At 44.4% G+C, this 24,683-nt stretch overlaps 2 protein-coding genes across 4 annotated transcripts; both read left to right on the forward strand.

Moving 5' to 3' along the window:
- The first annotated feature begins 182 nt into the window (after positions 1 to 182).
- LOC106562494 (guanine nucleotide-binding protein subunit beta-5b) lies at positions 183 to 17,075 on the forward strand. 2 transcript variants are annotated; one of them, XM_045689364.2, is made up of 13 exons: positions 183 to 269; positions 7,141 to 7,290; positions 8,253 to 8,364; positions 8,713 to 8,849; positions 9,352 to 9,393; positions 9,512 to 9,588; positions 9,841 to 9,973; positions 12,070 to 12,213; positions 12,294 to 12,385; positions 13,267 to 13,315; positions 13,866 to 13,962; positions 14,691 to 14,857; positions 16,441 to 17,075. In XM_045689364.2, the coding sequence occupies exons 2-13, from the start codon at positions 7,165 to 7,167 to the stop codon at positions 16,450 to 16,452; spliced, it is 1,188 nt and encodes a 395-aa protein (XP_045545320.1). In that variant the 5' UTR covers positions 183 to 269; positions 7,141 to 7,164; the 3' UTR covers positions 16,453 to 17,075. The 2 variants fall into 2 exon arrangements, with proteins under 2 accessions (XP_045545320.1, XP_013982879.1); XM_014127404.3 differs by lacking the exons at positions 183 to 269; positions 7,141 to 7,290 and adding an exon at positions 7,900 to 8,047.
- Positions 16,981 to 22,178, forward strand: nr13 (Anti-apoptotic protein NR13). Of its 2 annotated transcripts, none has more exons than XM_045688801.2 (3): positions 16,981 to 17,155; positions 18,397 to 18,867; positions 20,706 to 21,380. In XM_045688801.2, exons 1-3 carry the CDS (start codon positions 17,111 to 17,113, stop codon positions 20,826 to 20,828), a joined length of 639 nt encoding a protein of 212 aa, XP_045544757.1. In that variant the 5' UTR covers positions 16,981 to 17,110; the 3' UTR covers positions 20,829 to 21,380. The 2 variants fall into 2 exon arrangements, with proteins under 2 accessions (XP_045544757.1, NP_001133294.1); NM_001139822.1 differs by lacking the exon at positions 16,981 to 17,155 and adding an exon at positions 17,294 to 17,346 and having other exon boundaries at positions 20,706 to 22,178.
- Positions 22,179 to 24,683: the final 2,505 nt, after the last annotated feature.

Below are 24,683 nucleotides of genomic sequence, written 5' to 3' on the forward strand. Positions count from 1 at the left end.
GGAACTATATTCTCTTTCTAGTGCACTACTTTTGACCAGGCCATTGGGTTCTGGACATAAGAAGTGCACTTTAAAGGGGATATGGTGCCATTTGGGACGTGACCCTGGTCTGTACCTGAGGGTAATACTGTGGCATGGTCAAAGCCCTTGGTAAGTAGCTTAGTGTTCCATCTCTGTCCCTGGCCTCCAATCCTCTAACTAACTAACGTTGGAAAACACTCTCCTCAGGATAGCATACCGTCTGACAGACAAACCAACTTCCTCGTTAGGTAAGAACTATATTATACGTTTGTTATGATGATGTCATGCAGTTGTGTTGGAAACAGTTGGTCAGCAATTTTTTTTCTATTTAAAGCATATCAGGTCTGTAAGCATGTACAATATGAGATGAACTGATTTTAAATGATGACAAGGTGTTGACTTAGTTATAATTCAATATACATGGCCTTCAGTAATGTATTTAGGATATTACTTTGAGAATTTGATAAATCACTGAAAAGCCATACGTAGACTGGATAGGGCTTAGGGTTAGGTGGATCACTATCAGCACTGTAACAGTAAAGCCTATTTCTCAGTCTCTATTTTAAGCATGTGGCTAGTACAGTATGGAACGGTGTACAGTAGTATAGGAAGTTTGTGGGTACCATCCACTACCGTTGTGCCCTCGAGCAAGGCACTCGCTCCAGCATAACCCCCACATAGCTTCAGGGGTGCTGCATTGTGGTTGACCTTGTGCTCCTCGGAAGTGTCTGTATGTTATGTGTTGCTGTCCTGGGGGTTGGGAGCAGCACATCCTGCATTCCTAAGGCAACTGATCAAAATAGTCACATGGCTAGCATATAACAAATATACTACATATCAACCTAGGATCAACGAGTTAGCCAGCTAACTTACCTAAATATTTAGAAATATTCATGTTTTGTAAATAGGCATGGTCTACTATTCTAATTTACTCAACAACCAAAAACACAAAGGCCGATCATAAGTTAATTGTTTTATTAACCAGAAAACCAATAGTTATTTATCAAAGTTAGCTGGCTAACTTATTGAACCTGCTTTGTAGTACACCCCTCAGACTCATGGTTCAGACAATAGGCAGACAAGACAGGAACAAAAATGGCAATTGTGGGAGGAGCACAAGGTCAACCTGGAGTTATGTAGGGGTTATATTCTAATATAATCAAATTGTTGTTGTCAGATGTAAACAACAGGTGTAGACTAACAGTGAAATGCTTACTTACGGGCCCTTCCCATATAGCAGCAAGCGCCCTGCTCAACGGCACAATGGCAGCTACTAACTTCCTAATAATATAGTTCTATTTCTACAATTGTGTGTTTATCTCTAGCACTGTGTATGTCTTACAGCCCACTATATACTATATACAGTGCCTTTGGAAAGTATTCAGACCCCTTGACGGTTTCCACATTTTGTTAGGTTACAGCCTGATTCTAAAATGGATGAAATTGTTTTTTTCCCTCATCAATCTACACACAATGCTCCATAATGACGTAGCAAAAACAGGTTTTTAGACATTTTTGCTCATTTATAAAAAAAATATGAAATATTACATTTACATACAGTACCAGTCAAAAGTTTGGACACACCTACTCATTCCAGGGTTTTTCTTTATTTTTACTACTCAAATCCAATTGAATTTGTTGCATGCGCTGAATACAACAGGTGTAGACCTTACAGTGAAATGCTTACTTACAAGCCCTTAACCAACAATGCTTTAAGAAGTTAAGGGGGGGGGGGGGGGGAAAGTGTTAAGGAAAAAAATAGAAAATAAAAGTAACAAGTAATTAAACAGCAGCAGTAAAATAAGTCAATGTGCGGGGGCACCAGTTAGTCGAGGTAATTGAGGTAATATGAACATGTAGGTAGAGTTAAAGTGACTATACATAGATTATAAACAGAGAGTAGCAGTAGCGTAAAAGAGGGGTCTGGGTAACCCTTTGATTAGCTGTTCAGGAGTCTTACGGCTTGGGAGTAGAAGCTGTTAAGAAGCCTTTTGGACCTCGACCTGGCTCTCCGGTACCTCTTGCCATGCAGAAGCAGAGAGAACAGTCTATGACTAGGCTGGCTGGAGTCTTTGACAATTTTTAGGGCCTTCCTCTGAAACCCCCTGTATAGAGGGCCTGGATGGCAGGAAGCTTGGCCCCAGTGATGTACTGGGCCTTCCGCACTACCCTCTGTAGTGCCTTGCGTTTGGAGGCCGAGCAGTTGCCAGACCAGGCAGTGATGCAACCAGTCAGGATGCTCTCGATGGTGCAGCTGTAGAACATTTTGAGGATCTGTGGACCCATGCCAAATCTTTTCAGTCTCCTGGGGGGGAATAGGCTTTGTTGTGCACTCTTCACGACTGTCTTAGTGTGTTTGGACCATTCTAATTTGTTGGTGATGTGGACACCAAGGAACTTGAAGCTCAATCTGTTCCACTACAGCCCCGTCGATGAGAATGGGGGCGTGCTTGGGTCCTCCTTTTTCTGTAGTCCACAATCATTTCCTTTGTCTTGATCACGTTGAGGGAGAGGTTGTTGTCTTTGCACCACACGACCAGGTCTCTGACCTCACTGAAAAAACATCCCCACAGCATGATTCTGCCACCACCATGCTTCACCGTAGGGATGGTCCAGGTTTCTCCAGACGTGACATTGGCATTCAGGCCAAAGAGTTCAATCTTGGTTTCATCAGACCAGAGAATCTTGTCCTTTAGGTGGCTTTTGGCAAACTCCAAGTGGGCTGTCATGTGCCTCTACTGAGGAGTGGCTTCCGTCTGGCCACTCTACCATAAAGGCCTGATTGGTGGAGTGCTACAGAGCTGGTTGTCCTTCTGGAAGGTTCTCCCATCTCCACAGAGGAACTCTAGAGTTCAGTCTGTGTGACCATTGGGTTCTTGGTCACCTGACTGACCAAGGCCTTTCTCCCCCGATTACTCAGTTTGGCTGGGCGTCCAGCTGTAGGAAGATTCTTGGTGGTTCCAAACTTGTTTCATCTAAGAATGATGGAGGCCACTGTGTTCTTGGGGAACTTCAATGTTTTGTACCCCTCCCCAGATCTGTGCCTCGACACAATACTTTCTCGGAGCTCTACGGACAATTCTTTCAACCTCATGGCTTGGTTTTTGCTCTGACATACACTGTCAACTGTGGGACCTTATAAAGATAGGTGTGTGCCTTTCGAAGTCATGTCCAATCAATCAATTGAATTTACCACAGGTAGACTCCAATCTAGTTGTAGAAACATCTCAAGGATGATCAATGGAAACAGAATGCACCTGAGCTCAATTTTGAGTCTCGTAGCAAAGAGTCTGAATAAATAACGTATTTCTGTTTTTTTTATTTTTTTTTATTTGCAACAATTTCTAAAAAACTGTTTTCACGTTGTCATTATGGGGTATTGTATGTGTTCTATTTCTAGTGTGTAATGCAGTGTTCAATTTCTACTGTGTGTAATGCAGTGTTCTATTTCTACTGTGTGTAATGCAGTGTTCTCCACCCTTATGTATATGTTACAGCCAACTATGTATTTATACAGTATTTGTCTGTATCAGATTGTGGTTATGTATCTGTTCTATTTCTGCAGTGTCTATGTTGCAGGTCATTATTTATCTGTTCTATTTCTATAGTGTCTAATGAACTGCAATATATATGTAGAAATAGAACAGATAAATAATGACTTGCAATATAGACAATTCAGAAATAGAACAGATAGATATTGCAAGTCATTATATACAGTTGAAGTCGGAAGTTCACATACACCATAGCCAAATACGCTTTTTCAGTTCTGCCCACAAATGTTCTATAGGATCGAAGTCAGGGCTTTGTGATGGCCACTCCAATACCTTGACTTTGTTGTCCTTAAGCCATTTTGCCACAACTTTGGAAGTATGCTTGGGGTCATTGTCCATTTGGAAGACCCATTTGCAACCAAGCTTTAACTTCCTGACTGATGTCTTGAGATGTTGCTTCAATATATCCACATAAAATTCCTCCCTCATGATGCCATCTATTTTGTGAAGTGCACCAGTCCCTCCTGCAGCAAAGCACCCCCACAACATGATGCTGCCACCCCCGTGCTTCACAGTTGGGATGGTGTTCTTCGGCTTGCAAGCATCCCCCTTTTTCCTCCAAACATAACGATGGTCATTATGGCCAAACAGTTCTATTTTTGTTTCATCAGACCAGAGGACATTTCTCCTAAAAGTATGATCTTTGTCCCCATGTGCAGTTGCAAACCGTAGTCTGGCTTTTTTATGGCGGTTTTGGAGCAGTGGCTTCTTCCTTGCTGAGCGGCTTTTCAGGTTATGTTGATATAGGCCTCGTTTTACTGTGGATATACAGTGGGGGAAAAAAGTATTTGATCCCCTGCTGATTTTGTATGTTTGCCCACTTATTTCCCTCATTAAAATGCAAATCATTTTATAACATTTTTGACATGCGTTTTTCTGGATTTTTTTGTTATTCTGTCTCTCGCTGTTCAAATAAACCTACCATTAAAATGATAGACTGATCATTTCTTTGTAAGTGGGCAAACGTACAAAATCAGTAGGGGATCAAATACTTTTTTCCCCCACTGTAGATGTCACGTCCTGACCAGCAGATGGAGCTAGTGTTTTAGTTTTGGGGTCAGGACGTGGCATGTTTGTATTGGTTAAATGTTGGGTGGATGATTGGGACTTCCAATTGAAGGCAGGTGTGTATAGTTGCCTTTGATTGGAAGTCCTATATAGGTGTGTGTGTTTTTCTTTGGGGTTGTGGGTGGTTGTTTTTTGCACTGCGTTTCTAGCCTGCAGAACTGTAGCTGTTGTTACTTTGTTTGAATTGTTAAGTGGATGCTTTACTCCTTTATTTTAATTAAAGATGAGTATTCACGTACCTGCTGCGCCTTGGTCCATTTCTACAGAAGACAACCGTTACAGTAGATAATTTTGTACCTGTTTCTTCCAGCATCTTCACAAGGTCCTTTGCTGTTGTTCTGGGATTGATTTGCACTTTTCGCACCAAAGTACGCTCTTCTCTAGGAGACAGAACGCGTCTCCTTCCTGAGTGGTATGATGGCTGCGTGGTCCCATGGTGTTTATACTTGCGTACTATTGTTTGTACAGATGAACGTGGTACCTTCTGGCATTTGGAAATTGCTCCCAAGAATGAACCAGACTTGTGGAGGTCTACAATTTCTTTTTGAGGTCTTGGCTGATTATTTTTGATTTTCCCATGATGTCAAGCAAAGAGGCACTGAGTTTGAAGGCAGGCCTTGAAATACATCCACAGGTACACCTCCAATTGACTCAAATGATATCAATTAGCCTATCAGAAGCTTCTAACGCCATGACATAATTTTCTGGAATTTTCCAAGCTGTTTAAAGGTGCAGTCAAGTTAGTGTATGTTAACTTCTGACCCACTGAAATTGTGATACAGTGAATTATAAGTGAAATAATCTGTCTGTAAACAATTGTTGGAAAAATGACTTGTGTTATGCACAAAGTAGATGTCCTAACAGACTTGCCAAAGCTATAGTTTGTTAACAAGAAATTTGTGGAGTGGTTGAAAAACGAGTTTTAATGACTCCAACCTAAGTTTATGTAAAATTCCGACTTCAACTGTATTTGTTCTATTTCTACACTGTGTATATTGCAGGTCATTATTTATCTGTTCTATTTCTGCAGTGTCTATGTTGCAGTTCATTAGACACTATAGAAATAGAACAGATAGATAACGACCTGCAATATAGACACTGCAGAAATAGAACAGATAGATATTGCAGGTCATTATTTATCTGTTCTATTTCTACATATATATTGCAGTTCATTAGACACTATAGAAATAGAACAGATAGATAACGACCTGCAATATAGACACTGCAGAAATAGAACAGATAGATATTGCAGGTCATTATATATCTGTTCTATTTCTACACTGTGTATATTGCAGGTCCCTATCCAGCTCTGCGATTCATTCCCCATATCCAGCTCTATGATTCATTCCCCAGACTATCACTACCAGTGGCAGTTACCGATCCCCACCATTATACCCACGGTGTAATAATGTGCATCCAAGTGTGTGTGCATGCATCTCCCAAAATAGGCCTACTGCTCTCCCCTTCTCTGAGCAGGATCAGGCAGCAGGGAGATTCCCCACTGCTTATCGTCAATACAGCTGTCAGCACACACACACACCTACACACACACACTCACTCCCTCTCTCTCTCATTCCCTCTGTCCTCTCGCTCTGTCTCTTACTCACTATCTCTCTCTGACTCACACACATTCTCTCCCTATCTCTCTAGCTCGCTCTCTGCATCTCTCACTAACACACACACACACACACACACACACACACACACACACACACACACACACACACACACATTCTCTCCCTATCTCTCTAGCTCGCTCTCTGCATCTCTCACTCTCACTAACACACACACACACACACATTCTCTCACTCTCACTAACACACACACACACACACACACACACACATTCTCTCCCGATCTCTCTAGCTCGCTCTCTGCATCTCTCACTCTCACTAACACACACACACACACACACACACATTCTCTCACTCTCACTAACACACACACACACACACACATTCTCTCCCTATCTCTCTAGCTCGCTCTCTGCATCTCTCACTAACACACACACTCACACACATTCTCTCCCTATCTCTCTAGCTCGCTCTCTGCATCTCTCTCTCACTCTCACTAACTGACTCACACACATTCTATCCCTATCTCTCTAGGTCGCTCTCTCCATCTCTCTCTCTCACTCTCTCTAACACACACACACACATTCTCTCACTAACACACACACACACACACATTCTCTCCCTATCTCTCTAGCTCGCTCTCTGCATCTCTCACTCTCACTAACACACACACTCACACACATTCTCTCCCTATCTCTCTAGCTCGCTCTCTGCATCTCTCTCTCACTCTCACTAACTGACTCACACACATTCTATCCCTATCTCTCTAGGTCGCTCTCTCCATCTCTCTCTCTCACTCTCTCTAACACACACACACACACACACAAAATAGCAATGCTCCCTTCAGTTGAATCGATAACAGTGTGTATGTGTGTTATTTCTCATACCTGAATGTTAACACTGTGTTTGTTTTCTCCTCTATACAGGTCTGTGGTTAACCAGCTGCAGCCATGTGTGACCAGACGTTTTTGGCCATCACCTTCGGGCCGTGTGACAGCTGCTCGGAGAACCGCCCCTTGATGAATCTATACATCAAGACTGAACCCATCAACTACTGCTCACTATGCATGGAGATTGTACGTCCCTTAACCTCTGACCTCTAACCTCTGACTCTAACCAATCTAACTGCTCCATCCTGGACCAATACAATCTTTTAAGATCTTCACAAATTCCCAGGGGTTAGGGGTAGATTTGAGATTCTTGATGTATTTTTAGGGGGTTGGAGAGGACCCCATCTGAGAATGCAGCCTCCCTATCTGTCTGATATACAGTAGCAGATAGCCTCTTTCAGCACACACACTCACACCATTCCTGGATGAATTCACCACCTCATCTTATCTGTACTCCCTTCTCTCTGGCAGCTCATCCACACTTATAGCAACGTTGTCTTTCACTTCTCTAAACAACAATAGGTGCAAATACACCTTTCAAAGGAAAATAACATACATTTAAACAAGGAAACTGCAATGTGGTAAAATAAAATAAGGAAAATGTAATGTTTTTCTGTCAAGTATTTAAAGTAATATAATTAGAGGAAAGTTGGGCTATATTTAGTGCAATGACTACCAAACACAGTCATAGTGGCTTCTCTGGGGCGAGAAAAACAGACATATAGAAAGAGGGAGAGAGAAAAAGAGGTAGAGACTTGCCAGAGAGCGAGTGAGACAAGAGACAGGGAGAGAGAGGGGAGAAAGAGGTAGAGACTTGCCAGAGAGCGAGTGAGACAAGAGACAGGGAGAGAGAGGGGAGAAAGACCACATCAGCGCGGCAGCAGCATCAGGGACATATTCATTAGTCCAAACAAAAACGAGAGTTCATATTGGACAAATTCAGGTAGGTCTCTCCCCGTTTCGTTCCGTTTGCTTCCGTTTAAGAAACGGTTTGCAACAGAATCGGCGTAATGAATACACACCAGCTGTAGGAAGGCAGAGCCGCCTTGACTGGCGCAGCCAGCGCGCGACTAAAAACATCTGCTCTTGCCGTTCCCTTTTCTTTCCTTTCCCCCGTTCACTTCTTTCGTTCCTCCTCTCCTCTAAAGATGGCGTGCCAGGGCCTTGCGAGCGGCGAGACTCTGAAGTCGCTGAAGGCGGAGAGCGAGACGCTGAGGAAGAAGCTCGAGGAGGAGCGGAAGAAGCTGCACGATGTGGAGTGTGAGTTTAATGGGAGGGAGGGAGAGGGGCCTCGTGATGCACAAAATGTTTACTGTCTACCCCAAACATGAAAGTTATGCAGAAACTGTTATTATATCCGTTATTATATACGAATGGAATTTGATATTCATGCCAAAAATCAACTGATATGTAATTTCCAGGCGTGCAGAGATTTGCCCGTGGCCATGAAACTGCATTAGATATGCTACCAGAATATAGTTAATTCAGTGCATTGCAGGAAAGTTTTCCTGCAACAGGGTGATCAAATAAAGATCCTATCTATTAATGTATACGACAATTCATTGTGATTACAAGAGTGTTTAACAGTGTGTGTGTCTGTGTGTGTAGTGGAGAAGGTTGCTGAGAAGGCGGAAGCTCTTGGTGAGTTAAACATGAAGACTCGGAGGACACTGAAGGGCCATGGCAACAAGGTGCTCTGTATGGACTGGTGCAAAGACAAACGACGCATTGTCAGCTCCTCACAGGTATGTACACACACACCATCCCACATTTTAGCCATGAACTGCTCCCCTTTCCTCCCTCTCCCTCTATTCTCCCTCCCCTGTCTCTCCTCCCTCTCCACCACCCCCCTATCCTCCTTCTATTCTACTGGAATTAGTGTGTTTTGGTCACAACCCTGTCCATGGTGCTGAACTCCCTGACTCCACGTTCATCAATTACTCCTCCTCTTCATTCCTCCCTTCTTCCCTTCTCTCCCCTATCTCCTCCCTTCTTCATTCCTCCCTCCCTCCCTTCCTCCTCCCCTCTTTGTTCCTCCATTACTCCCTCCTCCCCTCTTCGTTCCTCCATTACTGTCTCCTCCCATCTTCATTCCTCCCTCCCACCTCCCTTCTTCATTCCTCCCTCCTTGCCTCCTCCATTCTCAGACACACTGAACATGTTTGCCTCACCAGCCATTTAATGGTCATCTCTCCCTGTATGTCCATGTGAACTGTATGCTTATTTTCCTTGTCTTCTGTCTACCAGGATGGGAAGGTCATCGTATGGGATGCTTTCACCACCAATAAGGTTAGTAAAAGCAGCCTGAGTGTGTGTGAGTGCACTAATAGCAGCCTAATCCAGTCCCATGGTGGAGCGGTCTGAACCAGGCTTATTTACGTTAATGTATATGCACACTGTGTTCTAGGAACATGCAGTGACCATGCCGACTACGTGGGTGATGGCGTGTGCCTACGCCCCCTCTGGCTGTGCCATCGCCTGTGGGTGAGTCTGACCCTAACCTCTGACCTTTAATCCCTTAGCCCCAAGAAAGGTATTGGCTTGATGCTAAAGTACTGGCTTGAGGGCTTGATGTTAAAGTAACACCCTACAAATTCTCTCTCTCTCGTCTGTCTGTCTGTCTGTCTGTCTGTCTGTCTGTCTGTCTGTCTGTCTGTCTGTCTGTCTGTCTGTCTGTCTGTCTGTCTGTCTGTCTGTCTGTCTGTCTGTCTGTCTGTCTGTCTGTCTGTCTGACAGGGGATTGGATAATAAGTGCTCGGTGTACCCTCTCTCATTGGACAAGGACGAGAACTTGGCGGCCAAGAAGAAGTCGGTTGCCATGCACACCAACTACCTGTCCGGCTGCACCTTCACCAACTCTGACATGCAAGTTAGGGACTAGACACACACACACACACACACACACACAGGCATAGACACACACAGGCATAGACACACTCAGACATACACACACAACACAACGAGGAGAGGGAAGGAAATTGATTTGAGATTTTCAGAACAAGGAGGAGAGAATGGATAGAGGGAGGGAGGAATATTAGATGTTTAAGGCTGTTAATAATTCATCTCTGCTAGACAGGAGAGGAACTGTTGAGAATTATAGCGGGATGAGGAGAGGGTGATGAGCGGAAGCGTGAGAGAGGAGAGACAGAAGAGGAGAGGAAACAGAGAAGTGGCCCATAGAGAGAGATGGCCCTCCATTGTGAGTGTATTAATAGACATTAAGAGGGCTTTATCTGTCAGAGCTGAAAACTCATACCTAGGAGCACACACCCACAACCTATGTCTCCCTAATGCACTGGGGTGTGTGTGTGTGTGTGTGTGTGTGTGTGTGTGTGTGTGTGTGTGTGTGTGTGTGTGTGTGTGTGTGTGTGTGTGTGTGTGTGTGTGTGTGTGTGTGTGTGTGTGTGTGTGTGTGTGTGTGTGTGTGTGTGTGTGTGTGTGTGTGTGTGGAATAAAGCACAGGGCTGTGGCGAGTCGAGACTACATTGTCCCAGTCAATCTCAGTTCAGTCTCACTTTCATATCTTTATTGTCTGACGAGGATGTTTCATATCAACCATTTGGTTCCTAGTGAATACACAGTTAGCACATTTGGTTCCTTGAAAGTTGTAGGAATGTATGTTTTTGGTTTCACGTTGGTTGCGAGAACGAAGCCGGTAAAACAGATGTTCTGAGAACAGAAAATAACATTTTGCCTGTTCTGGGAATGTTTATTTTTAGGTTGTAGGGAGGTTGTGAGAACGTTTTACTCTGATTCCTTGAACGTTTTCTTAACACTGTGAGAATAGACATTATAGGTTATTTGGAGGTTTTAGAATAACTTCCTTAAAACGTTCACTGAATGTTTCAATAAGACATTTAATAACACTGCTAGCTTATTTTGGGTTAACTTTTTTGAAGTCCAAGCATAATTGGACACATAAAAATTCATTTACTTAGTCATTAATCATGCAAACACATGTATTTTTTGTGACACTGCATCAATGAAATTTGAACCTATGTTCAAGAACCTAATGTTCTCTATCCATGGAATTAGTCCACTGCCCCACCAGGATGCAGCTAGCATGCCATGTTTTTTTACATATACAAAGCTGTTCATTTTGTCTATTCAAACAGACACCATTTCAAAGGAAATAAGCACTCATTAAGATAAGGTGTGGCCAATTAATTGGCGCGGCCAACACACCTGAACACACTTAACAAGAGAGGATAGAGTTTTGTTGATGCTAAGAACAGAATGTATATGTTTTTAAATAACTTTCTTAGAATGTTCTCTGAACGTTACTAAAGTTTTCTTGTAGTTTTTATGGTAATTTTTCTTAATGTTCTCGGCTCAATTTGAGAACTTTACTTTAAATAGAACCATGAGGAAACCTGTAGGAAACGTTATGCTGAAGTACTGACATTCACGCAGAAGAACGTTGTTTCTTAACGTTCTTAAATATTTGAGAACATTCCCAATGTCAAGAACATTACCAAAATTGAAATGCAATGTAACCATGTTTGAACTTTTATGAAACGTTCTGTTAAAGTAATGAAATTCCAATACAATTATGTTTTTTTGTCAAGTTCCTTAAATGTGTTGAGAATGTTCAAAGCCAAGCAACTATTCTGCACCTTTCCCAGAAAGTTGTGGCAAGGTTGTATGGAAAATAACCATGGCACAACCACTCACTCACCAAGTTCTAAGAAACATATGGTTCTCAGAACGTTGTGCGCTAGCTGGGTACACCCCAGCAGTTAACCTGCTCTGTGTAATGGTCGTAGATTAGTTATATTACCCCAAACTACCACAAAAGGGTAGTAGGATCACACATTGCCCCATGTTTAAGAATACATCATTGTGTGTGTTTCAGTATTCTGATAAACTGTGTTGGCGTTTCTGTGTGTGTTTCAGTATTCTGATAAACTGTGTTGGCGTTTCTGTATTCTGATAAACTGTGTTGGCGTTTCTGTGTGTGTGTAGATCTTAACGTCCAGTGGTGACGGTACCAGTGCGCTTTGGGACGTGGAGAGTGGTCAGCTGCTGCAGAGCTTCCACGGTCACTCTGCTGATGTCCTCACTCTGGACCTCGCCCCCTCTGAGACTGGAAACACCTTTGTCTCCGGGGTCAGTGTGTGTGTGTGTGTGTGTGTGTCTCCTATCTATCTCCCTCTCCCTCCCCTAACATGTCTGTTTGTTCGTTCCAGGGTTCTGATAAGAAGGCTAACGTTTGGGACTTGCGCTCAGGGCAGAACGTCCAGTCGTTTGATACCCATGACTCTGACATCAACTGCGTCAAGTAAGTAGCATCATCCACATCAACCCTATTCCTTTATACAGCTTCACTGTCTACAGATCACTTATCCTTATAGTATCCACATAATCTCTACAGTACAGCTAACAGCATCCATCGACCCTAAACCTAACCCTTTTTATTATTGTTTTTTATTTAACCTTTATTTAAGTAGGCATGTCAGTTATGAACAAATTCTTATTGACAATGACGGCCTAGGAACAGTGGGTTGGTTAACTGCCTTGTTCAGGGGCAGAATGACAGATTTTTACCTTGTCAGCTCAGGGATTCAATCTAGCAACCTGCCGGTTACTGGCCCAACGCTCTAACCACTAGGCTACCTGCTGGTTACTGGCCCAACGCTCTAACACCTAGGCTACCTGCCGGTTACTGGCCCAACGCTCTAACCACTAGGCTACCTGCCGGTTACTGGCCCAACGCTCTAACACCTAGGCTACCTGCCGGTTACTGGCCCAACGCTCTAACACCAAGGCTACCTGCCGGTTACTGGCCCAACGCTCTAACCACTAGGCTACCTGCCGGTTACTGGCCCAACGCTCTAACCACTAGGCTACCTGCCGGTTACTGGCCCAACGCTCTAACACCTAGGCTACCTGCCGGTTACTGGCCCAACGCTCTAACACCTAGGCTACCTGCCGGTTACTGGCCCAACGCTCTAACACCTAGGCTACCTGCCGGTTACTGGCCCAACGCTCTAACACCTAGGCTACCTGCCGGTTACTGGCCCAACGCTCTAACCACTAGGCTACCTGCCGGTTACTGGCCCAACGCTCTAACACCTAGGCTACCTGCCTCCTCATACATCAACCTCTTCACTCCTCTCACACTCTCTCTTTCTCTCTCTCTCTCTCGCTCTCTCTCTCCAGGTACTACCCCAGTGGCGATGCTTTTGCCTCTGCTTCTGATGACTCTACCGTGAGTTTATAACACACTTATAGCATACTTATACTCCCTACTTAGTGCACTACTCTTCAACAAAGCCACCTAGAGTTGCCACCAAAAAGCTCTAATCAAAGGTAGTGCACTATAAAGGGAATAGGGTGACACTTGACAGATGATGGACCTTTGATGTGATTCTGTGTGTTGTGTGTGACAGTCAGACACTCTGTCTCAATAACACCGTTGAGTTAATCGATTCTCTCCCAGAGATTCTGTTATCTTACTGTGATGTCACTGGTCAAAGACCACTCTTTCACATCATACAGTACATCTGTCAAAGCATCCCACTGTTTTACATTACTACACAGGTTTGTATTGTTTTAAGAAGTGTTATTTGGGCCAAGTAGCAAAAATACAATACATTACAATATAACTTTATTGTACCTCATGGGAAAATTACAATGCAACTTTATTGTCTCTCATTAGGAAATATGCTGGGCTTTTGAGTTCACAGCACAGACAGAAACAACAACTAGCATGTGATGGCTTAAATAAAAATGTCCCATTGATCGTGTGTGTGTTCCAGTGCCGTCTGTTTGATCTCAGGGCTGATCGGGAGGTGTCCATCTACTCCAAAGACAGCATAATATTTGGTGCCGCCAGTGTCGACTTCTCTCTTAGTGGTAAGATGTGGACAATAGTCAGCAACTGTTTGACAAATAATACCTCTCAACAGAGACTAGAGTCAACTAAACATCCATTGGTCCTCTGATCATGAACAGATTTACAATTATGCTGTTGGACATTTACTGGTGTTGTTGGGGTGTTATTGGAAGTTGTGGCAGGCAATCTTTCCCATCTTCACTTTGCCTCTTTCACTTTCTTTCTTACCGGGTGTGATGATGCAATAGATGCACTGCCTTGGCCTTTATAGCGGTCAAGGGATTTTATTTGATCTTATCTGATTTTGTGTGTAGGCCGAGACTGGATTCTATCCCCCCAAAATGTTATTCCTCTGTGTGTTATATTATTTGTAGATGTACAAAGTCTTTCATTTTAGTTTTTATATGGCTGTATAAAGATGACAGTTTATTATCAAACTTGTGATAGAGGTCACACTTCAGCCAAGAGGGGGATTTAATCTGTGATGTGGGAGAGGGAATTACCACTCTGCCATCTGGAGTTTTACTACATTTTACCACCACTGTATTCCATGGAACTTAGAGCTGATTTATTATTCATTCTATCCACTCTATTAGCCTCTGTCAAATGCACTTTAAACTGTAATACATCTGTTCTGTGATATCCTCCAGCATATTGGAGAATATTCTAGAATCTGACCCTTTCTACCCCTCTATCTCTGTATCCATCTTTCTTTCTCTCTCTCTCTCTCTCTCCACCCCTCCTCCAGGTCGTCTGTTGTTTGCTGGCTATAATGACTACACCATCAATGTGTGGGACGTCCTGAAGGGGACCAGAGTAGCCATCCTGTTTGGTCATGAAAACAGAGTCAGCTCCCTCAGAGTCTCTCCTGATGGAACCGCTTTCTGCTCCGGGTCCTGGGACAACACTCTACGGGTGAGACGAGGGGTAGGGGGGGCGGAAGGGAGATGAAACAAGTAGGGACAACACTCTACGGGTGAGACGAGGGGTAGGGGGGGCGGAAGGGAGATGAAACAAGGAGGGACAACACTACGGGTGAGACACGAGGGGTAGGGGGGGCGGAAGGGAGATGAAACAAGGAGGGACAACACTCTACGGGTGAGACGAGGGGTAGGGGGGGCGGAAGGGAGATGAAACAAGTAGGGACAACACTCTATGGGTGAGACACGAGGGGTAGGGGGGGCGGAAGGGAGATGAAACAAGGAGGGACAACACTCTACGGGTGACACGAGGGGTAGGGGGGGGCGGAAGGGAGATGAAACAAGGAGGGACAACACTCTACGGGTGAGACGAGGGGTAGGGGGGGCGGAAGGGAGATGAAACAAGGAGGGACAACACTCTACGGGTGAGACGAGGGGTAGGGGGGGCGGAAGGGAGATGAAACAAGGAGGGACAACACTCTACGGGTGAGACGAGGGGTAGGGGGGGCGGAAGGGAGATGAAACAAGGAGGGACAACACTCTACGGGTGAGACACGAGGGGTAGGGGGGGGCGGAAGGGAGATGAAACAAGGAGGGACAACACTCTACGGGTGAGACGAGGGGTAGGGGGGGCGGAAGGGAGATGAAACAAGGAGGGACAACACTCTACGGGTGAGACGAGGGGTAGGGGGGGCGGAAGGGAGATGAAACAAGGAGGGACAACACTCTACGGGTGAGACGAGGGGTAGGGGGGGCGGAAGGGAGATGAAACAAGGATGGACCTTATCCTTTCTCGGACCTTATTTTAAAAAATGTTTTATTTAACTAGGCAAGTCAGTTAAGAACAAATTCTTATTTCAATGACGGCCTACCCCAGCCAACGCTGGGCTAATTGTGCGCCGCCCTATGGGACTCCCAATCACGGCCGGATGTGATACAACATGGGCTAGAGAGAGGGGGAGAGGCTGAGAGTACCTATTTGTGGAAAACCCTGGTTCTGCAGTCATGTGTCAGACTATCCCCACAGTACATACTTCTGTTTTCCACTACAGGCACAGCCACAATATAGGACATGGAAACCACCACTGAGAGATACTGTAGTAGTTGTTCTTCATTAATGTCTGTGGGAGTATAGTAACACAGCCATAGTCTTCCCTCTGGTGAGCTCACTTACCGTACATCATTTTAGCAGACACGTTTATCCAGAGCGACTTAGTGGATGCATACATTTTCATACTTCCCCCCCAATACTGATTCCCCGTGGGAATTAAACCCACAACCCTGGCATTGCAAGTGCCACGCTCTACCAACTGAGCCACACAGGACCACTTCTTCTCCGAGTTGCTCTGCCTCATAATCTACACCGGTATGACAAAGGAGGATTCTCCATCTCCCCCAAAATCTTATTCCTATCAAGGTTTCTTCCTTCCAGGGAGTTTTTCATTGTCACTATGCTGCTGCATGCTCTTTGGGGTTTGGACCGGGTTACTGTAATATACTTTTTGACAAGTGTTGTTGTTTAAATGTCCTATTGAATACAATGTGATTTACTGATGTTCTGTGCTCTTTCTCGGACAGATCTGGGCCTAGAGCTGCTGTGATGTCATCAGAGCGAGAACGAACCCCTGGAAGTCAGGGGTCAGAGGTTAAGGGTCAGGCCTAGAGTCATGTGACCAGTCGACCCAGAGTGCCCATGGAGCACACCCTGCCGCAGAAAGAGTCTGCCTATAGAAACTATATTCAGTTACACACACAATAATAAACTATCTAGGTTTGACTATTTATTTGACTGAAGTTGGACTATACCAAATGCTCATCAGGTCAATGAGTTCCTAAAGCTTTATTATTAGCAGTATTACAAGTATTATTACTATTGTATTACTAAAGTCAGTTGAGCACAGTTTTCCTCTACAGCAGGTTCTAGCCAATGCCATGCAGTACTGACCTTCCTGTATAGAAGCTAACTCACTGCCGCTTTTATGCTCTTAGTCCCCTTTAAACCTGCTTCACAGTCTGTAGTTTACCAGTCAGTTTTACCAGTCAGTTAGTCCGCCCAGAGTGTAACTCTTGCTCAGATCTAAAGTGCAATACTTCTGTTATATAAAACCAGACCATAGACTGTGGCTAGCCAGAGAGGGAGAAAGAGGGAGTGTTTTAAGTATTGTTCATTTGTAATCATAGTCTTGTGAAATAAATACATTTTATTTAAATTATTGATTAATGGTGTCTTAAAAGTTTGTTTTATCTTATGGTTATGGTGGAAATGACGAAGAGGATTATGATATGGAGACAGGTAACGTTATTTCCATTACATCTGATTCTCTTCTAGCGGAACGACAATACAATTCAGGGAAATGCCATTTTTGTGACGTTGCTTAGTGAGAGTATAAAGTCTGGCGAGAGCCTAGTGATGCGGAAATACGGTTGATGACAGCGATCGTCCTTCCGTCTGTACGTGGAGAAAGCAGTCTGATCGCTGGGAGGGTGAGCTTTTTGTTAACGTTTTCCTACCTAGAATATGCGATTTATTTTTCCTCAACTCGAACTATTCATGAATAAGCTTGTCAAGCTTCGGTTTTACAGACTTGAGTGACTGGATCGATGCGGTTTGAGTCACCGATGTTGTTCGCTGCCTTGGTTTCTCTGGTCCTTTGTGTCAATCAGTACTACGCTAGTTAGCTATCAGCTGCTAGCCAGAAATGTCTAACGTTCGCGAGAAGCCCTGCTTACTCATATCCAAACCATGACTGGTGATCTATTTTCCAATGTTGATGTTGGAAATGTAAAAGAAGAAAATGTAAAACAATCCAACCACTTAACGTTAGCTGGATAGCTAATTTAGCTAGCTAGATTGCGATATATCATTGTGTGACTTGCCTTCGATTTGACAGTCAAGCTAGCTAGCAAGTACAAATGTCAATTCAGTTTGCTTTATACGGTACTGTAGCTAGCTAACGTATTAGCTCTAGCTAAAACCTTGTTTCTTTCATGACACGTCCCGAATCAATCCAGATTTCAAGGGCTCTTAAATTAGACTTGACTAGCTAGTTACATAGAACGGTAAACAGTTGGATATGTGCAGATTAGTTCAAGCAGGTCCAAGACTAGACATCGGTGTTAACCTCAAGTCACCGTGCTGCTTACATCATATTGCTATGTGTTCTATGCAGGTCATTGGGAAACGTAGCTTTACTTTCAGTTTTGAATACAAGCCTCTTCTTGGTATTGCACAGAGGACGTCACCGCTTTGGGATTAGATTGAGGTTGTTTTCCAATAGACCATGTTGGGTGGGTTGTGGAAAGAAGCCTGCTGTATAATGTATTACCTTTTTAGGCATAACAAGAAATTGATAATGTTTCCTCGAGTCTAGCCCCTGTAGTGTGGGCTGTGAGAAATGAACTGCATGTGATAATGTATTGATAGTGTTTCCTGTATTTATCATGTTGTGCTGGCTGTGGAAAAAAACAGTGTAGCAGAGGCCCTTTCTGATATATAGGCTATAGATGATCCATTAACTGTATGTCTTCCTGTAGACCATGTCATGCGGGCTGTGGAAAGAAACCCTGGCTATAGCAGAGGACTACCTGTCTGTCTGCAGTATTATCCCTGCCAGTGGGTCCTGGAAAGCCCCGCCCGGTCCTCCTCCCAGCGACTCGGCTGCAGCCATGCGGCGCCAGGCCCGGGACATGGAGGCCAAGCACCGGGCCCGCTTCCACGCCCTGGCACACAGCTTTCTGTGCCAATGCGGGCCGGACCCCTGCGCCTGTCTGAGGAGGGTGATGGAGGAGCTGGTGGGAGACGGACAGATGAACTGGGGGAGGGTGGTCTCTCTGTTCACCTTCACTGGTGTGCTGGTCAGAGAACTACAGGGAGAGGACATGGACCAGGGGCTGGGTAATGGCATGGGCCTGGGGGGGAAGGAGAGCTGCAGGGCACTGGCGGAGACCATAGCAGACTACCTAGGAGAGGAGAAGAGTGACTGGATGCTGGAGAACAAAGGCTGGGTAGGTTTGAGCAGTAAGCATCACACATGTGCTTATGGACACGTGCACGCACACACAGGATAATTGACTAAACTGGTGGGAATTAGACATGGGAATCTGGGCTCATCTCAGCAGCACTAGTCCTCTGTCAAGCTAAGAGAAACAGTTGGACAATGACACCTTCTATTGTCATAATGTCTGTGATTCAGACACCTTGTGGCTTCTTGCTATGTGGCTGCTGCTTGCTGTGTTTGTCAGTTAGTGGCATGAGCCAAGAATGTCTGGAATGTGTGTGTGCTACCAACACAGTGTTCAGGTCTAACCCAGGAATGTGTGTGTGCTACCAACACAGTGTTCAGGTCTAACCCAGGAATGTGTGTGTGCTACCAACACAGTGTTCAGGTCTAACCCAGGAATGTGTGTGTGCTACCAACACAGTGTTCAGGTCTAACCCAGGAATGTGTGTGTGCTACCAACACAGTGTTCAGGTCTAACCCAGGAATGTGTGTGTGCTACCAACACAGTGTTCAGGTCTAACCCAGGAATGTGTGTGTGCTACCAACACAGTGTTCAGGTCTAACCCAGGAATGTGTGTGTGCTACCAACACAGTGTTCAGGTCTAACCCAGGAATGACTGCTTAACATGCAGGATTTTTATGCTACAAGAAATGTGACAATATTGGGGGACAGTTTCCGGACACCGATTAAGTCTAGGGGTGGAAGGTAGCCTAGTGGTTAAGAACGTTTTTGCCAGTAACGGGAAGGTCGCTGGTTTGAATCCCAGAGTCGACTAGGTTTAAAATCTGTCGACGTCCCCTTGAGCAAGGCACTTAGCCATACTGCTCCTGTAAATCGATCTGGATAAGAGCGTCTACTAAATGACTTAAATTACAGTAAAAGTTTCAATGTAGTTCTGGATTAAAGGGCAAGCTCAATGGAGAATTCCCATTTGAAAATGATTAATGTGTCTGGGAAACTGGCCCTAAATTAGCCTTTTTAGTGCTTATTAGAAATGGGTGTTTGACTTGTAATGTGTTACATGTCAGTAGGCTGTTATGTGTCACAGTAGATTTATAAATGTATAACTCTTCAGTCAATACAGTGAATTTACTGTGGTGTGGACTATAAACCCTGGTTGTCTGAGAGGTCAAAGATCTACCTGTCACTTTAAAGAGGGTTTGTACAAGGCAGACACATCCAGTATAGTCATATAAAGTGGATCAGGGGTAGTGGGGTTACTGGGGTACTCCAAAACAACATAGGACTGAAGAGCTGGGGTAGCAACAACACAGCTGCAGCTCAATTTGTTGACTGCTTTTGTGAATGACCCCCCCCCCCCCCCCCCCCCCCAGCCAGCTGGTCCCAACAGCCATATGTACTGTCTCTAACGTAACAGTCTAGTGACCTCCAAGCACACAACAATCGTTAATACTCAAATACTAGTCTGGATCAGAACAACAAATAGACTGATGAACACAACCACCTGGGGGTCTGGATCAGAACAACAAATAGACTGATGAACACAACCACCTGGGGGTCTGGATCAGAACAACAAATAGACTGATGAACATAACCACCTGGGGGTCTGGATCAGAACAACAAATAGACTGATGAACACAATCACATTTTGAAATGGGCCTTACTAATCACGACACAGGTCTGTTATAGCAGGGACTGTCCGCAGGCAGCTGTCTCTCGGTCTGAAAACACCAGAGGAAATGGGGCTTTTTGAGCAGTATTGAACTAAGTTTCTTGACTTCCTTATTTTGATCTCTAGCCTGGTCCTTTGCTACACCATTGTGACCTGAATAAGTGTTCAATAAAATATATGGATCTAATCCTAATCCTCTCTCTTCTAGGAGGGCTTCTGTAAGTTCTTCCACACAGCAAGAGAGGTGAACCAGGACTCGTCCATGAAGACTGCCCTGTTTGCTGCTGCTGGCGTGGGCATCGCAGGGTTAACCTTCCTCCTGGTCCGCTAACACACAGCACAAGCCCTGCTGCATCATCAGTCTCATTTCAAAGTGATGGCAGTGTGGTAGGTCTTTTTAATGCGTTAAATGGTGTCACAACAGGGGCAAAACACTCTTGAAAATGAGGGGTTGGGGGGAGAGACTAACTTAGGGCCAAAATATCTTTTTTGAATAGTGGATGGGACATGTCCCCCTTCACCCCCTGGTGAATTACGCCCATGTGTCACTGAAGCAGGATTCCATTACATGGTTTAGTTTCATTCATCAACTGAATGTTTCCACATCTTTCAGCCCGCAGTAATACCTTCAACTATTACCAGCTCTGTTATTCAGTCATACCTGGAGATGTACCACAAACTAAAGGCCTTCTGAAATATGTCAATATTATTAGTTTGCATATCTTTCCGCTGTTATTGTATTTTGTCAAAGCGAGCGTACAGTGTTGAACACAACTGGACTATGGTTGGTTGCAGTCTGTTTGACCGTGCAGCTACAAAGATGACCGTTTAGGTGTCTGGCTGCTTCTCAAATGGTGACTTCATCCCTATATCAGGGCTCTTCAATCCCAAGCCTGCCGTTCTGAAGAAGTCCCGCTTTCCTCTTCTACCTGATCATTAATTGCACCCAACTGGTGTCTCAGGTCTAAAGCCGTCCCTGGTAAGAGGGGAGGAATGAAAATCAACCGTGGAACTGGCTTGTAGGTCCAGATTTCAATATCCCTGACCTATATAGAAATGGGGTGGCATTTGGGACAAACCCCATCATTTTGTCCACTGCTTAGTGTCCTGACTTGTTTTTATTCATGTCCCTCTTGCCTTTCTACTTGTGTGTGGCAAGAATATTTTTTAGTGTAATAAACATACATTAATATATTATATGAAATAAAAATGTTAAGTCTTTGCATTGCCACTTGACAGATTTCATAGTTTATTTGTAGTTTTTACCTTTTTTTTTCTCTCTGTCTCGTCATGTTAGACATCCATTTCTGTTTTATAAAAACAGGGTTCTTCTACTCCAGGCCCGGAGGTCCACATTACTGCCTGATTCTTTTCTACCTGCTAATTGATTGATTGGCCATTGTACATGCGTTCCGTCTCTGAGAGAATGAAAACCAGAAGTGTTCAGGTCCTCCAGGCCTGCAGTTAAATATCCTTGGTCTGTGTAGGTTTCTATCTCTGTGTCTGAGATGGTATGTTTTTCAGGGCTTTACAGACAGTGGTGCTACAGTGAGATGATATGACACATGTCTGCCTTAGACCAATTGACTAGACATGGTCTGCATCCCAAATGCACCCTGTTCCCTATAGTGCATTACTTTATTTATTTGTCTTTTTCTAAATAAAAAGTTTCATTCATGGAGTTACAGTACTGTCTTTTGTTAAACATGAGTGTGAGACTGCAGGATGGTGAAGACACTGATAGTCCAGCAGTCCCTTTGGTTTCACTTTGACACACCACTATGGCTTCAGAACTCCTTTCTGAGTTCTTGTTACTGTCACTTAAGTGTTTAGTGTGTGTTAATCAGCCTCCACTCATCTCCCCCATCGTAGTCTTGCAGACCTCAGGCTCCACATCTTGTCTCCGATTAAAAGTGCTGACTTGTATCCTGTTACACAACTGCAGCTACTGCTATTTTAGACACAACTAAGGGCACTTTGGTCCCCGTCACATACAAAGCTGTGGCTACTGCTATTCTCTACACACAGCCACAGCAAGCCTTCTGAGAAGCTGCATCTTGTTACACAAGTCAGCACTTTTATTCTGATTCTGAGAAGTGTATCATGAGGCCTGCCCCATCAAGATGGGATCAGATAGTCAGACTCTGAAATGGCACAAACTACTAGCTATCAAGATGAGATCAGATAGTCAGACTGAAATGGCACAAACTACTAGCTATCAAGATGAGATCAGATAGTCAGACTGAAATGGCACAAACTACTAGCTATCAAGATGAGATCAGATAGTCAGACTGAAATGGCACAAACTACTAGCTATCAAGATGAGATCAGATTGAGACTGTTATTCAAGTCTGTCACTATCTGATCTCATCTTGATGGCTACTAGTTTGTTATGCCGGCTTAACGGTTTTGGCTTTCCATCTGATATACACACATCACGTTTCTTCTCACACACCCCTGAGCCATGGGAAGAGCAGTATTATCTGCTACTTCTTCTCCAATCAGCCCTGTCTGCTGACCCACACTGTACACACAAGCCTTACTAGCTGGCACTCACCCCAAGCAAACCTTACAAATGAGTTTGACCCCCTTTCCCTGTTTCCCATACAATGTCTCTCTGCCCCAGAGTAGATTTCTGGCTAACAGTGACTGTTTAATGTCACCAATAATCTCTGGGATGGAGGAGGGGATCCGGAGTGAGTGATGGAGGTAAGCGTGAGACCAGCCATTGTATATCTGAACCATCAAAGGGTCTGTATTGCCCTCGGCCTCTCAGACTTTCAGAACATGCAACACTGAGACTGAGCTGATTTCCTACCATAGAACACATACAACATACTCACACATGGCTGAGAGCTGAGCTGATTTCCTACCATAGAACACATATAACATACTCACACATGGCTGAGAGCTGACCTGATTTCCTACCACAGAACACATATAACATACTCACACATGGCTGAGAGCTGACCTGATTTCCTACCACAGAACACATAAAACATACTCACACATGGCTGAGAGCTGAGCTGATTTCCTACCATAGAACACATATAACATACTCACACATGGCTGAGAGCTGACCTGATTTCCTACCACAGAACACACTCACACATGGCTGAGAGCTGACCTGATTTCCTACCACAGAACACATAACATACTCACACATGGCTGAGAGCTGAGCTGATTTCCTACCATAGAACACATATAACATACTCACACATGGCTGAGAGCTGAGCTGATTTCCTACCATAGAACACATAACATGCTGAGAGCTGAGCTGATGTTGTCAATGTGTGACTGTTATATCCTGTTGACATGTTTTCTCCCAGTAGACTAACAGCAGCCCGTCACTGCTGTGGTTCATCATGGGGAACTGGCTGACATATTAATGCCCAGTTATTATCACTAGTCCTATTGACACTGTCTGTTTAGATGATGGATTATAGAGATTACTGATGAAGGGGGACATCCTTACTGGCTTCCAGATGGGACTCTCTGGACTGGGTCTCAAAAACAAGCAAAGGTAGAGACAGAAGGGGGGAGGGGGAATTGGTGAGAGACCAGGATTGAGAGGCAGGGAGTCAGACAGAAGTCTGGGGGTCTGAGAAACATGTTAAACTCTGACCTCAATGACCTTAGACACCCAGTAGAATGATCACTGACCTTAGACACCCAGCAGAATGATCACTGACCTTAGACACCCAGTAGCAGCAGAATGATCACTGACCTTAGACACCCAGTAGCAGTAGAATGATCACTGACCTTAGACACCCAGTAGCAGTAGAATGATCACTGACCTTAGACACCCAGTAGCAGTAGAATGATCACTGACCTTAGACACCCAGTAGCAGCAGAATGATCACTGACCTTAGACACCCAGTAGCAGCAGAATGATCACTGACCTTAGACACCCAGTAGCAGTAGAATGATCACTGACCTTAGACACCCAGTAGCAGTAGAATGATCACTGACCTTAGACACCCAGTAGCAGTAGAATGATCACTGACCTTAGACACCCAGTAGCAGTAGAATGATCACTGACCTTAAACACCCAGTAGAATGATCACTGACCTTAAACACCCAGTAGAATGATCACTGACCTTAAACACCCAGTAGAATGATCACTGACCTTAGACAACCAGTAGCAGTAGAATGATCACTGACCTTAGACACCCAGTAGAATGAT

Source organism: Salmo salar, chromosome 11, assembly GCF_965601325.2.
Source record: "Salmo salar chromosome 11, fSalSal1, whole genome shotgun sequence".
In the NCBI taxonomy this organism is placed as follows: Eukaryota; Metazoa; Chordata; class Actinopteri; order Salmoniformes; family Salmonidae; genus Salmo; species Salmo salar.

What these genes read in the sequence shown, in the direction of transcription:
- LOC106562494 (XM_045689364.2), top strand. Translation starts at nt 7,165, where the DNA reads ATGTGTGACCAGACGTTTTTGGCCATCACCTTCGGGCCGTGTGACAGC. An exon ending in TCTGACATCAACTGCGTCAA is followed by an intron (nt 12,386 to 13,266) that starts GTAAGTAGCATC and finishes CTCTCTCTCCAG; the next exon opens with GTACTACCCCAGTGGCGATG. An exon ending in TGTCGACTTCTCTCTTAGTG is followed by an intron (nt 13,963 to 14,690) that starts GTAAGATGTGGA and finishes CCCCTCCTCCAG; the next exon opens with GTCGTCTGTTGTTTGCTGGC.
- nr13 (XM_045688801.2), top strand. Translation starts at nt 17,111, where the DNA reads ATGGTTATGGTGGAAATGACGAAGAGGATTATGATATGGAGACAG. An exon ending in GGATTATGATATGGAGACAG is followed by an intron (nt 17,156 to 18,396) that starts GTAACGTTATTT and finishes GTCTTCCTGTAG; the next exon opens with ACCATGTCATGCGGGCTGTG. An exon ending in TGCTGGAGAACAAAGGCTGG is followed by an intron (nt 18,868 to 20,705) that starts GTAGGTTTGAGC and finishes TCTCTCTTCTAG; the next exon opens with GAGGGCTTCTGTAAGTTCTT.